The 15635-nt window shown below is 36.6% G+C and overlaps 1 protein-coding gene across 1 annotated transcript in view; it reads right to left on the bottom strand.

The window, feature by feature from the left end:
• The window catches only part of PGM2 (phosphoglucomutase 2), a 49250-nt gene that overhangs the window by 9629 nt on the left and 23986 nt on the right, over window positions 1-15635 (bottom strand). The window contains exons 6-8 of the mRNA XM_063457863.1: window positions 13329-13522; window positions 9645-9834; window positions 7495-7592 (exon numbers count right to left, since the gene is read on the bottom strand). Of these exons, the coding sequence (XP_063313933.1) occupies window positions 7495-7592; window positions 9645-9834; window positions 13329-13522 (482 nt within the window). The remainder of the gene's footprint in view (window positions 1-7494; window positions 7593-9644; window positions 9835-13328; window positions 13523-15635) is intronic.

Raw genomic sequence — 15635 nt, 5'->3', positions numbered from 1 at the left:
ACATCAATGTTACCTACTGCACTATAAAACCAGCTTAAGAACAATGCGCATTAATAGGGCTCAACAATCAAATCATGTTTAGTAAATGATCAAATCACAATTGATTAGTCTATTATTGTAGAGTATATCTGTATTTATACTGTGAAATGTAATGAAAAAACACTTCAGATTAAAGAATGGGCATGACTTCCTGTCAAACAGGGAAACTTCTGGTGTAAAACAGACACCAAGTGCAGTCTGTAAAAGGTTTCAGCTAGGTAATAAAAATGGTAAACACACATAGTGCTAGTAAATGTATTGTAAGGCAATGTAAAACAGGTATGGTTCGATCATCAGAGAATTTTGAAAGAATCATTTTACAAAGCATTAAAAATGTCAGGTGCGCCCTTTGGTGTATATTGATGTCCCTAAAGTAGAGGTGTATACTAAAGCTCCCGAACTCCTGCTCACAGCAGAGATATTGTGCAAAGCTGCTCCCATCACTCTCAAACCAGGCACTGTCTGTCCGAGTGTGATATTAGACCCCACAATATCTATGAATGTATAATGCCCCCTAAAACAAGACACTGGAGGAGGCAAGAACCCAAAAATACAGTTCCATTACATTACAGATGGTAATAGTGTGCAAAAAGTGGAGCGCTACTTAATTTCCTAAGGAGGAGGGTATATATAATAGGAAACCTGACAACCTATTGAGTAAATGATATGCAAAATAAGTGAAAAGTATACCCTTTGCCTCTAGAAAAATACACAAATAAAACGTCAATAAAATTACTCATGTAATAAATGCAACAGACTAAATAATAAAGTCCAATAATAGTCTGTGCAAGTCCCTTTGTTCCCGATGTTTTCTGGTGTTACTCCATGATCAAATAAATATAAAAATGCAAAGAAAAAAAAGGGTAAATTAGTGATACACTATTTCACTACAAAAAGGGAATCCTTTGTACAAATAAAGATATTAATAAATTGACTTTATTTGAATCTTAGCTGGAAGCTAAGTATCAATGTAAAAAAAACTTCACATAAATTAAAATTGGAATTAAAACAAACTCCAGATATCTTTAAATGAATAATAGTAAGGCTTCGTTACGGTATGCCTACTAGTTAGTACAGAAAGTGCTGGGTGCAGACCTTATGCTGTTCTCGGCGTCCCGAAATCAGCAGTTCAGATGTTAGTTTGCTGGTAACAGTGAAGGTGAATGCTCCCCAGGCGCTGGCTTTCTGTGATGTGAGTTGTGTCCCTCCAAACGCGTTTCTCCGTTCCAACGGCTTTATCAATGGATGCGGACTTTTCAGGTAATTGCCGCTTTTATAGCGGACTCTGATTTTCATTTAACACTTAATCATAAACGGTGTTTCAAACTTCTGGAATTCCATAACAGTCATTAATAATACAATGTGAATAGTCTAACACATATTTTCAAATTCTTATTTGCGATCATGCTCACAATGTTACATTTTTGTTACTATGTGTCGCCATGGTTACTCCCGCTGGATACAAATTCAAACGTAACTGTCTTTCTTTCAACTATCAATATATAGACATAATTCACAGGGCATTTCTACAATATACAGTCATGTATCGGTACACTTTTTATTGTTAGTGCTTTCTAACCAAGGGAGTAATACCAGTGCACTAGAAATTAAATGTATAAAAATAAATGTATTTTAAAATAAATGTATTAAAAATGGTATTCACAATCCGATGTTTTGCAGTGAATACTATACAAGTAGGTATAACTCTCTTCCAATTGCTGGTATTAATTCACAACAATATAGTTCCACAAAATACAAAAATGCTCAACAATAAAATAATAATCATAAAAATAATGCTAATATGAGAAAGAGAAGTAGTTTACTAGATACAATTACGAATCTGTATTCTCTGATTTAAAGGTGTATACATATTGGAAAGTTGTGTTTTGTCACTGGAATGCGGGATGGGGTTATAAAGTGAGATCACCTATCACATAGGGAATCTAACAGCTTATAAGACTAAAGATCATGGAAAATAGATAGAGCTATGCCATAATTAATGCAAAAGGATAAATTGCATGAGGGGAGATAAGTATTGTACCTCTTAATTATATATTATTATTGTACTCCTATGAGGCACTATCATAGATAATAACCTATCACTTCCTAAAGAATAGTAATTCGGTCACTTACTGATCCATAATAGTATTTATCTCGAATCATAATAATAATGATAGTGCCTCATAGGAGTACAATAATAATATATAATTAAGAGGTACAACATCATACTTATCTCCCCTCATGCAATTTATCCTTTTGCATTAATTATGGCATAGCTCTATCTATTTTCCATGATCTTTAGTCTTATAAGCTGTTAGATTCCCTATGTGATAGGTGATCTCACTTTATAACCCCATCCCGCATTCCAGTGACAAAACACAACTTTCCAATATGTATACACCTTTAAATCAGAGAATACAGATTCGTAATTGTATCTAGTAAACTACTTCTCTTTCTCATATTAGCATTATTTTTATGATTATTATTTTATTGTTGAGCATTTTTGTATTTTGTGGAACTATATTGTTGTGAATTAATACCAGCAATTGGAAGAGAGTTATACCTACTTGTATAGTATTCACTGCAAAACATCGGATTGTGAATACCATTTTTAATACATTTATTTTTAAATACATTTATTTTTATACATTTAATTTCTAGTGCACTGGTATTACTCCCTTGGTTAGAAAGCACTAACAATAAAAAGTGTACCGATACATGACTGTATATTGTAGAAATGCCCTGTGAATTATGTCTATATATTGATAGTTGAAAGAAAGACAGTTACGTTTGAATTTGTATCCAGCGGGAGTAACCATGGCGACACATAGTAACAAAAATGTAACATTGTGAGCATGATCGCAAATAAGAATTTGAAAATATGTGTTAGACTATTCACATTGTATTATTAATGACTGTTATGGAATTCCAGAAGTTTGAAACACCGTTTATGATTAAGTGTTAAATGAAAATCAGAGTCCGCTATAAAAGCGGCAATTACCTGAAAAGTCCGCATCCATTGATAAAGCCGTTGGAACGGAGAAACGCGTTTGGAGGGACACAACTCACATCACAGAAAGCCAGCGCCTGGGGAGCATTCACCTTCACTGTTACCAGCAAACTAACATCTGAACTGCTGATTTCGGGACGCCGAGAACAGCATAAGGTCTGCACCCAGCACTTTCTGTACTAACTAGTAGGCATACCGTAACGAAGCCTTACTATTATTCATTTAAAGATATCTGGAGTTTGTTTTAATTCCAATTTTAATTTATGTGAAGTTTTTTTACATTGATACTTAGCTTCCAGCTAAGATTCAAATAAAGTCAATTTATTAATATCTTTATTTGTACAAAGGATTCCCTTTTTGTAGTGAAATAGTGTATCACTAATTTACCCTTTTTTTCTTTGCATTTTTATATTTATTTGATCATGGAGTAACACCAGAAAACATCGGGAACAAAGGGACTTGCACAGACTATTATTGGACTTTATTATTTAGTCTGTTGCATTTATTACATGAGTAATTTTATTGACGTTTTATTTGTGTATTTTTCTAGAGGCAAAGGGTATACTTTTCACTTATTTTGCATAACATTACAGATGGTGTTTGGCATTTTAAACTATGCTAACTGAGCAGTTTTAATAGACCACATTTTTAAACACTCCCTGTTAGCAAGATACAGACATGCTGCTACCTCCTTTCCATCGAGAATATACAAATACATATTATTCATAAATCCCATTTTAAATCAACTGGATTTATTTATTTTCAAGGTCCTTCTTATTTTTATTTATTCATTCAACATGTTCGAGGAGGATTGATATGTGAGGACATGTGTAACAGAGTGAGATCAAATTGCAGAAGAAAGCTGCTGACTTTTCTGACCCTTGCAATCTGGCACGGAGATATTGTGCCAGGAATCATGCCAAAGAAACAAACACAGAAGTTGGATAGCTACGTACACAACGCAGGCTCTGCAGGCAAAATTCCATGCAAAATCATTCTGTCCACGCAAATCTGCTCTGAATGATTCACTAGGTACGTAATACCGAGATAAATCTACGCTGGAAAGATCTATCTACAGAGAGAGCATTATATGTATCGTAGAATATAGTGCTATACATTATTTGTAATACAGTGTGTGTATAAGCACATATGTTCAGTGGACATTTTTTGGTATACTTGCATAAAAGCCTGCAGGACGTGGTCAAAAGGTTTAGATATTGTTCCAACCAAATATCAGAATGGTCTAAAATCCAGAAAAAGAAGTGTCCAGCACATATCAGCATATGAAATAGGTTCCAAATTTACTCGAGTTCCTGCAGCAAACTGCATTCAATAAATATGGAGTGCATTTCATCTACTGATGTATGCTGGACATTTCTTTTTCTGGATTTTAAGCTAGATGGCTGTGGAGAATCTGTTTTAAATGCACCGCCGCATAAACCCTCAACTTTGGGGTCCCATGAAGCAGGATGCCAGTGGGTGGGGCAAATGAGGTGGGCATGTAATGCAGACAAGGTCATTGGTACCACCAGAAGAATTGGCAGGTCTGTCTGGCGTGAATGCACACCACGCTGCCTGCTAATCTTGCTCTCTGAAGGGTCCTAGTGTCCTGAGCAAAGAGAAAGCCCATCTAATGATGTGCTCCAGATGCACTTTTTGGGGACAGTTCCCTGGTATCCCCAATTGTGGAAGACTAGAGAAAAAAGTAGGAACAGAATCCTGAAATCAGGACTGTCCTGCTGAAATTGGGAATGTTGGAAGGCATGCCTTCATAGGAGTAAGCGTGTATCGATTGCCTTTATATCAGAATAATCCACTAATGTGGGAATTTCAAAGGTCAAAATAGCTGAACTGAAAACATTGTGTAGGTCAGCTATGCTTTCAGTTTGGCTACTTTCGCCCAAATGTGAGAAGTACTTTTTAATTTTAACATTAATAAATAATCCTGTATATGCCCTGTATAACAATGGGCAATATACTGATCACCTAGGATTTTCACATTTACAAAGAATGGTGTGAAAAACAAGAAACATCCAGTGAGCAAACATGCCTTGTTAAAGGAACATTCCTCAGTCAATAATAGCATCAGTCAATTAAATTGTTATGGGAGGCAAGAGTGTCTGGGTGCCATCTCATCTTCAAAGGTTAAAGCGTTTTCCAATGTTTTAACTCCATAACTGGTCCCTTGGTACCCAACAACACCTTTCACCGGTGTACTGTCGCACATAGCAGATAGTACAAACTGGGGGCTATAGAAGATTCCTAGGTAACCTACATATATGATCATTGAGATGTGGTGAAAGGTACTTGAAACTCCACTCTTGGCAATTTGCTAAAAAAAAAAAAATAATTCCCTATTTGCAATGTGTTTAATTGTGTTGGAACTTTCTATTTCTTGAAGAGATATGGATAAAAAAACAACAACAACTAATTAGTGGCCTTTGGATTCATACAATTAGTTATAGATACAAATAGTTAAAACATAAAGTGCGCTGTGTCTTTAAATAGCTATGCCTTCACAAAATTGTGCAAAATACAACACTCACAAAAGTGCTTAAGTGCAAAACAATAAATGTTGTGACTTGTATGTAGATTCTTATTGTACAACAAATTGTGATAAAAAAGTGTTAATTTTGTGAAATAATGTAGATTTACAAACCCAAATTGGTAGAAGTAAATGATGCTCTACATATAAAAAGGAGACAAAACATATAATAGTATAATACTGTAAAAACACATGAGAATATTTAAAAATGTGGTATAACACTCACAAACACAGAGCAGGTAAAGAGACTGCTCAGGCTGTAATCGCTTGTACACTGTAACCAGTGTCTCCAGGGAGTAGACCTCTGGACTCCAATAGGTTAAAAATGATGGGGCGGCCGTCTCAGTAAAAAATAAATTTTATTGCATAAAAATAATCTGCAGCCTTCAATATACAGCTCCTCTAGACTGGATTATACTCGCTTTGACTCCACTCCGAACGGGCAAACGAACATCCATATACCGGTTCTCTGGATGTTGTAAGTAGTGTCCCTCGGTCTTTCAAGCGTCCAGTCCTCCTTGCGTGCTGCGTGCTAGCGTGATGACGCGTTTCGCCGTAAAGGCTTCCTCAGATCACGGGGATCTGAGGAAGCCTTTACGGCGAAACGCGTCATCACGCTAGCACGCAAGGAGGACTGGACGCTTGAAAGACCGAGGGACACTACTTACAACATCCAGAGAACCGGTATCTGGATGTTCGTTTGCCCGTTCGGAGTGGAGTCAAAGCGAGTATAATCCAGTCTAGAGGAGCTGTATATTGAAGGCTGCAGATTATTTTTATGCAATAAAATTTATTTTTTACTGAGACGGCCGCCCCATCATTTTTAACCTATTGGAATCCAGAGGTCTACTCCCTGGAGACACTGGTTACAGTGTACAAGCAATTACAGCCTGAGCAGTCTCTTTACCTGCTCTGTGTTTGTGAGTGTTATACCACATTTTTAAATATTCTCATGTGTTTTTACAGTATTATACTATTATATGTTTTGTCTCCTTTTTATATGTAGAGCATCATTTACTTCTACCAATTTGGGTTTGTAAATCTACATTATTTCACAAAATTAACACGTTTTTATCACAATTTGTTGTACAATAAGAATCTACATACAAGTCACAACATTGATTGTTTTGCACATTTTGCACTTAAGCACTTTTGTGAGTGTTGTATTTTGCACAATTTTGTGAAGGCATAGCTATTTAAAGACACAGCGCACTTTATGTTTTAACTATTTGTATTCTAGTGTTTTTTGAGCTTTTACACTTATAAGGTGCTGCTATTATTTGTTTTAATATCTTTTAGTCACTTAGAAATTACTGCGCCATCTTTTAGCTTGGTTTCTTTGTATAGTTATAGATACAAATGAAAATAAAAAAACAACAAGGTAAAGATTTACAGAGCTCATATACTAGTTTGAAAGATGCCAGTGTGAGTGTTATATTGTCCCAGAAGCAGACACTTGTATGCAGGTTCAAGTCTGACAACATAATCAAACTGAATTCTGATAAGAAACTTTGCATACAATTGGCATTTCTTTAATGGTTGTTAGGACGGCACATGGGAAAGCATCTGGAAGATATAAATGTAAAACAAACTAAGTCTGTATCAAGCCTGGAATAGCTGGTTATACATCGAAGTATCTAAGAAAGTCTGCTATTTTTCCATTCCAGACAAGCACGGTTATTTCCAAGTAAGAAAGGACAATGCCAAATGTACCCACCCAAATTTTTGAAAACTTCTCAGTGAAGTCTGCTTACAAAGAGTTCACAGTAGATAAATACAATTTTATTAGCTTCACCCTGATGTAGATTGGTTTGTAAAATGAAGATTGCTCACATCTAGAACAGCTGGACACACAAAATAAACTGGCGTATGGAGTACACGAGCAGGCATCTTTTCTCACCTCTCCTGTTTTTCAGCAACTGCTAGCCGATCAGCATCTGGATCATTGGCAAGTATGACCTTGGACCCTTCTTTATCAGCCAATGAAAAAGATAATTTCTGCAATTTAGAAACACATGGATTATTGCTTTTTCCTTTAATTATGTAACTTGTAGCATTTCTATAATGTGCAAGCTACAATGTCTGAAATTGAAAACGTATAATGCCGTTGATTATCAAGTTAGCAAAACTGTCTTTAAATAAATTCTAGTTCGTCATTCATATATTATCCGTATTTTTTTTTTTGCAAATGGAGTCTGGGATGCAAGCCCTCCATTCTAGCACCAATACAATATTAGAAGATGTGTCAGGTCATCTGCAACCATCACCATGTAATACTTAAACATTGACAAAATGGTTTTCAGAATCTTAATTGTAACTTTCTAAAGAGACTGTGGTTGCAACCAGGCTACAGCAGTGACTCCATTTGAGGACCATTTAGAAAACTTAGTCTTAGAGCCACAGGTCTGGGAAACAAAGAATTTAAGAGAACACTACATCGATAGAGTAGCACAAAAGAAAGCTCTGTCACTCAACTGAGCAGCTAGCAAACAAATATTTGCAAACAAAACTAATGCATTATCATTATGCCTTTAAACACAGCATTTGCACATGGTCCTAAATCAATCAAACAGCCTTTCTTCTTTTGCATTTTTTTCAGCATGGGGAAAAGAGTTTGTGGTAAGTGGTCCCCCACAGGCCCTCTTATCTTGTATACTGTCAGTAGGCCTCTCATTCCTAAGTGTACTTGATGAAGGTACTCAGACTTACATGATGCTTGCATCTCTTTTTTACTGTGCGGCCAACACAAAAATGACATGGTATTGTTAAATGAATACAATTTGATCTATATGCTGTGTTCACTGAATTAACATTTAAACCGAAGACTAACTTCTTGTTTTTTGAGCATGTTGGTTTTTAGCTCTATGGCATAAACATAAATCTGACAAAGTTGGACGTCCACAAATTATTTGTGTGGTACCTGCCAATTATTATTAATAACCAAATGATTATTTGGTTTTCTAATATGCTGACTGTGTCTTTACATAAGTATGTCTTTCAATGTATATATTTAAAAAATGGTAAAATAAAGTGTGTTGGCGCTTCTTATCACGAAGTAAAAGTGCAGAGGCGTATGAAAGGTGTGTCCCCATATATATATATATATATATATATATATATATATATATATATATATAATATGAAGATGAGATTTATAAAAAAAAAAAAAAATAAAGTGTACAATACACAGTGGTCAGATATATGTATATATAAATACTTAGCACAATAAGATGAATACAAGTGGAGTAGAACAATCTAAAAAACATAAAACAGAAAAACACATAGTGCTCACTGAATAATTAAGACATATATAAGATCAGGTAGAATAAACCTCACAAAGTACAGAGCCATATTCTCTATAGAGGAGGCTCCAATGTAGGTGTATGAAGAGATCAGTTGTCAAAAAAATTAGTAGACATAAGTATTTATTGGAACATATAAAATATATTTAGATCGTTCTACTCCACTTGTATTCATCTTATTGTGCTAAGTATTTATATTTACATAAATGTGACCACTTGGGGGTGTATTGTACACTTTTTTTTATCACAATGTATATATTTGTTGGATAGATTCTGATTCAATATGTATACCTAAACAAAGCTGGTTCCATAGCCATGACAAGTCTCTTAAAAAAATAAATAGAGACTTGCTCCAGTAGTTTGCATGAATCCTGTGGAGTGACTTTTCAGCTTATCTTTATTTCCCTTGTGTACATATTCCCCCCCCCCCGCCCCTCAGGGCCCCCCCTCCCGCTGGGTTGAATGGGTTAAAACCCCTTCAGCCACTTACCTTTCTCTCTCCAACTCTCCACCCCCTGCCGACATCAGATCCGAATGCGCACGTGCGGCAAGAGCCACACGCGCATTCAAACAGCCCATATGAAAGCATTACTCAATTACATTTCATACCGTATTCATGCATTTTAAGACACCTGAATGCCTTTAGAGAACTGGTACAGAAAGTGTTTATATAAAAAAAAAAGAAAGAAAAATAGATAGTAAAGACTCTCACATAAGCATACATAGAATCACTTAAGAAAATACCTACCAAAACACCTTTACCCTCTTCAGGATTGGGATACTTCACAGTAGGAAATTCAGGATCTGGGTCTTTCTGTTCTGGGACAGCGAGAGGAGTGCTGAAGCTGAAAGCTTTGAAGGCTGATTGTACAAACACATGGCCAACTCCATGTACAGAGGTGTGTACAAATTTTAATTTGGAATCCTTGTTAATGGATCTAAAATAGAGTCATTTCAAGAGTAGGTTTGTTGACAGTTCTATAATAAATATCATAGGAGCAGTTATCTTGCTTTAGTAACAACTTTTAACAGGTGGCTGCTATAATAATATTTCAGTCTACAAGCAATTAAACCATAAACAAGCAAGCAAACAGTGTAAAAAAAACACAAAAGAGTTTGTAAACAGACAAAAGAAAAACAAAAAGAAAGGCAACCATTTCATAGCATTAACCCCTTTGTGACGCTAGACGGAAATTTTCCATCATGCTTGTCCTACCATTAAGAATGCATGGCGGAAAATTTCCGTCATTTACTAAAGTTAACCCCAGATCGCCGCGATCGCAGGGTTAACGCTCCACCGGTCTGCCTTGGTATCCGAGGCAGACCGGAAGCATGCGATCACGTTTCAAGTGATGCCTGCAGCTGTGATCACTCTGACAGCCTGTCAGAGCGAGCACATGTTCTACAGGGACTCCTGATCTGCCTCCCTGCGCTTCCGCGTTCTGTGTGAAGTGCAGGGAGACGGATAAGCGATGATCCTCTTCACCCTGGGTAAAGATTTAAAAAAAAAAATATTAAGTTAAATCCCGTCCCCCTGCTTTAACAAAATTAACCCCTTCCCTGCCAATTGATCACTGACTACAGTGATCAATTGTCAGGGACTACATTTTACTGTGATCTGATTTTTTTATCCCAAGAGGGTTAACTTCCCCCCCCCCCCCCCCCAGGGGTTAAATTTATTTTATTAATTAAAATATTTTAAAATTCTATATTCAGCTAGCTGGGGTGGGTGGGAGTTATGGGAAATTGGGGAAATTACTCTTAGTGCTGCTTACTGCTAGTTAGGGGTTACCGGTAAAAAAAAAAAGTGTAGAGTTTAAAAACGTTTTAAGTAAGTTTAAAAAAAAATATAAATTTTTTTAATAAAGGTTAAAAAAAAAGTTTAAAAACAAGTTTTAAAAAGTAAAAAAAAAAATACATTAAAAAATGCTCATTACCACTACACCTGGAACAAACCTGTCGGAAAAATGATCCCACGCTCAGGTTCAAAATATGCCTTTTAAAATACCCCAGGGTGTATTCTTTAAAAAAATGGTCGTGTGTGGGGTAGTTTGAATAACCAACCAGCTAAACTACTCAAAAATGGAACATGGACACAGCGTAAAACTTTAAAGTTAGAAAAAAACTGAATGGCTGCGTCTCAAATGTGCACCTTTAACATCCACATATACCTGGCAAAGGTACATACAGGGGTATTGTTGTACTCAGACGACATATCTGAGCAACATATGAAATATTATACAGCCATGGCACACATAGGATTTGCAAAATATACTGTGCGTACACGCTAGTGAAAATATGAGCCCCACTAAGCTTCAAAATATGCCTTGGGATGTCTTCTTTAAGAAATGTTATGCCTTTATGGTGTAGTTTGAATATGTAGCCTGCTAAAGTGCTCCAAAGTGGGACACGGACACATCAAAACCCTCCATTGAAATGCACACTTAAAAACCTGAACTTGTCACGTCTCTTTTACAGCACTGTAACTTCACAAAATAGTGTCTAGGTCAAACATTGGGCATATTGTTTTACTCAGAAGATGTAACCGAGCATAATTTGAGGAGATTCTGATTGGCCAGGGCTGTGTTTGAATTATGCTGGCTCTGCCCCTGATCTGCCTCTTTGTCAGTCTCAGCCAATCCTAAGGGGAAGCATTGTGAACGGATCAGGCTACCACTTCTGCTGTGATCAGCAGGCAGTGGGCAGGTCTAAAGGAAACAAGGACAAATTAAGCAGCTGCAGACTTGAATACAAGTAAGATTTTTCTATATTTAGGGAGGCATGAGGGCACCAGGTGGCTAGATGGTGGTTTTAACCCTAAAGGGGCAGGAATACATGTTTTTGTTCCTGACCCTATAGTGCTCCTTTAAGGCACAATATACGCCATATAAGATACCTGGGGTGTCTGCTTTACCAAATGGAATAACTTTGTGGGGTTATTTGAACAGTCAAACTGCTATACTACCCCAAAATAAGACATAGGCCCGTCAAATCCATCTACGAAAATTCTAGCTATAGAAACTGCATTAGCCTTGTCTCTCATATGTCATTATAGCTTCACAATATAGTGCCAAAGGCATACAATGGGGGTATCGTTATACTCCGCAGATGTAGCTGAACACAATATGTGTATCTGTGCAGGAATAGCACACACCAGCTTTACGAAATACAAATTACAAAAACCTTGTTATATGTGTATATGCCAAAATAGAGAAAAAACATAATTTTACTCCAATATTTATCAGAGATTGGCGATGAAAAGGCTACGTAAAAAGTGTCAAAATAAACTTAGGTACATAGCCCTCTGATATCTACTTTATATAAATAAATTTCTGTGATGACTACTAAACGTACAAGACAAACAACTTCTAAAATTGTTTCACATTTAAATTTTATTTTAGTCCTTGTATTTTGGGACCTGTAACTTTCAAAATAAGCTGAAATCCGATACACATTATGTACTCTATAAATCAAGACACATAAATGAATTTATTTTTAATTACTTTTCGTAAGCTGGACATATTATACAAACGTTATTGTCAAAACTGTGAAAAAAATAGTTTCCCAAATTTTTTGGCTTTTTTTTTTATATATAATTAATGAGAATGTATCTATGTACATGTGACATCAACTTAAAGCCCCTTTTGCCCTCTAAAAACAGTATATAATATGTGTTGGTGCAATAAATGACAGAGATGCAAATTGCACAGAAACAGCACAAAATGCAAAAATAGTTTGTGTCCTTAAGGGTAAGACAAGCTTTTGAAGATGTGTCCTTAAGGGGTTAATGGATAAATGAAATAAGTAAATCCATTATATGAAAAAGGTGATTTTGTGAAGGCATTAAGTGGTAGAAATGGGGTATTCTTTAAAGGGATACTATAGGCACCCAGACCAGGCATCAGACCACTTCAGCTCATTGAAGTGGTATGGGTGCATTGACCCAGGTCCCTTAACCCTGTGCAGATTATTATTGCAGTTTTTGATAAACTGCAATAATTACCTGCTAGGGTTAACTCCTCCCCTAGTGGCTGTCTACCACTAGAGGGACTTCTGGGCTGTTTGGCGACTTTTGGTCGCCAAACTACGCTGGACGTCCTCACGCTATGCATGTTGATACCCAGCGTCACTCAAAACCCTATAGGAAAGCATTGACAGAGGGGGCATTGACAGAGGGGGGAGCTAGAGTGCAAGGAAAACGAGTCTGTTTTCCTGACACTATAGTTTCCCTTTAACTCCTCAAGAACAGACAACTATCATGCTTTTGAAGATACCGTACTGTAAAGAGCTCCTGGCCTGTAAATATAATAAAAACAATGCAATGCAGGTTCACTTTAATACTTTTAAAATGGAATATGTTTATTTGTGGACAAAGGAGCCTCTGTGTGTCTGGTTTCACAGCTTGAACACCCTGAAGGCAAGATGTGCTTACCTGTGGAAACAATACTTCTGGATTTCCTCAAAATAATCCTTATTAATAGACTCAAAGGGGTCGTGGAGAAGGGAATTGCCATCAATTACATTATTATCCCAGGCTTTGGGCCATGGCGCCAGGTTCTCCTCAATAAACTTTGCAATGCCTTTGTCATGAGGAGGTATGATCTGAGCTCCATTCTCCCAATAAACCTACACAAGTACAAAATAAGGGATTAGGAGGTACATCACTTTCCTTCTAGAATGCAGAGTGTATGCTCGACATGAGGGAATTCATAAATGTGTGCATAGCACACAGCACTGAACAAAAAGCTTCCATGCAATCTATAGATTTACTACTGAATTTGCTTGTTCAATACATTTAAACATTTACTACATATTTTCCCCATACGAAAGCATTGAATAATGCTTTCCTATGGGGAGGTCCATGCGTGCGTGGCCATTGGAGGCCGTGGTAAGTGGCTGAAGGGTATTTAACCCTTCATCCCCATGGGAGGGGAGGCGAAACCTATTAAAACTAAAGTGCCAGGAAAATAGCTTTGTTTAAAATGACACCAATGCAAGCATTTATATATAAAAACTTAAAAATAGAAAGCAAAAAATGATATACATATATATTTTCACAATATTTTAGAAAAATGTATAATAATTAGGTAAGCAGCTGAAACATTACTCACCACCCTTTCATTGCTAATTATTTTTTATATATATTTTTAATAATTTATTATTTTAGATGCAACAGTCACTGACACTAGATTAGGGTTTATCAATGGACAAAGGTTTGCCATTCCCACCAAATGAAATTCCAGGGGTATCTTTATTTCTTTTGTTGTCTTTTCTATATTAAGAATGTGGGGGCTTACTCTCTGATACTAGCACCAATGACTCCTAAGTGCCACCTTATACCTTGTTTTTGAAATTCAAGGGGACCAAGGCTGTCATTTGAAACATCATTACCGTTCATGCTGTAAACTAGCCAGCAGATGGCAATACGCAACATGAGAAAGCAAAATCCGCTTATCTAAAAAAAGAAAATCACAAAAAGCAGAATACTGTAGACTTTGCTTATTCTCTTACATTAAATCATGTTAAGAATTGTATCTCTGCAGCCACCACAAATCCTAAGTGCAGTGCCCCAGTCCTGCTTAAATCGTCTGTCACCTCTCAAAGTTTCATGAAGATAAATCTTAAAGGATCATTTACCTTACCCAGAACACTTCACCTCAATGAAGATCTGGTGCAGTGGTCCTGTAGTTTTAACCTTTTAATGTAGAATTTGACATTTATTAAAAAAGGATTAGTGCCGGTCTTCGTGAAAGCCACTAGGAGGCACCCAAGCCTCCATAAATCAAGTAAACATGGCTTTTGCTGTGCATATGTTCTAGTCCCCAAATGCTTCTCTATGAGCAGGGATGCTAATATTAAGGGAGATGGAAGTAGAGGCCGCAGCGGAGGAGTGTCAGGACCAAACAGTGATCACATCAATAAAAGGCAACCTATAGATTGTTATTTTGGGGATATAGGTTCCCTTTAATGAAATACTCATACGGATGGTGTTGGAATGTAATTAAAATTTCGGTGCAATCCAAAGATACTATAAGACAAAGTAGGGACTGCTTTGTATTATGGACAAGCCGGAGGTTGATAAAAGTTGACAAACAGGGGACCACCACTGTCAAATTTCAGCAGGAAATAGTGCACTGTCTTACTCATCAGGAGACGCGATCTAGGGTTGTCAGTAGACCTCAATGTTGAACTCTTGCACTACAACATTGATGCAGTTCTGGGCAGATGAAGCAGCATGAGCAAAGTAGGTCCCCAGGAAGAAGATGGTGACTAATAGTGAGAGATATGCTAAATGGTGAGAAAAAAGCACACAGGAACAAATATATAAAACGAAGGGTATATACACAGAGAGATAAGGAATAGGGATATAACCAATTAAATCCACCTCTCTAGGGTTACCAGAGGTCTGTGGTAAGGGTATCCCTAGTCTCTAGACCTTCAGTCTCATGTAAACACTTTCGTGGATGCTTTAATTCGGTTTAGGGGAGGAAAAAAAAAAAAAATCTCTTAAATTCTCAAATAGCTGTCTAAATACCAAGTAATATGCTCAATAGCTAATGATTGGTAATCAAGCATTCCACATTAACTCCACAGGATACAAATGTAACGATATGAGACCTAACAGAAAAAGTAGCAATCTCCACCTTTGTGTTTATAAGCCCTCATGGAAATCTATACAACACTGGAATCATCCAGAGGCAAAAGCCAAAACACAAAGGAATAGTGAGAGCTATGATAA

The sequence above is a fragment of the Pelobates fuscus genome, chromosome 6, assembly GCF_036172605.1.
Source record: "Pelobates fuscus isolate aPelFus1 chromosome 6, aPelFus1.pri, whole genome shotgun sequence".
NCBI lineage: Eukaryota > Metazoa > Chordata > Amphibia > Anura > Pelobatidae > Pelobates > Pelobates fuscus.
Note: the sequence above shows the minus strand (reverse complement) of the source record. Positions and strands in the feature narration are given on the sequence as shown.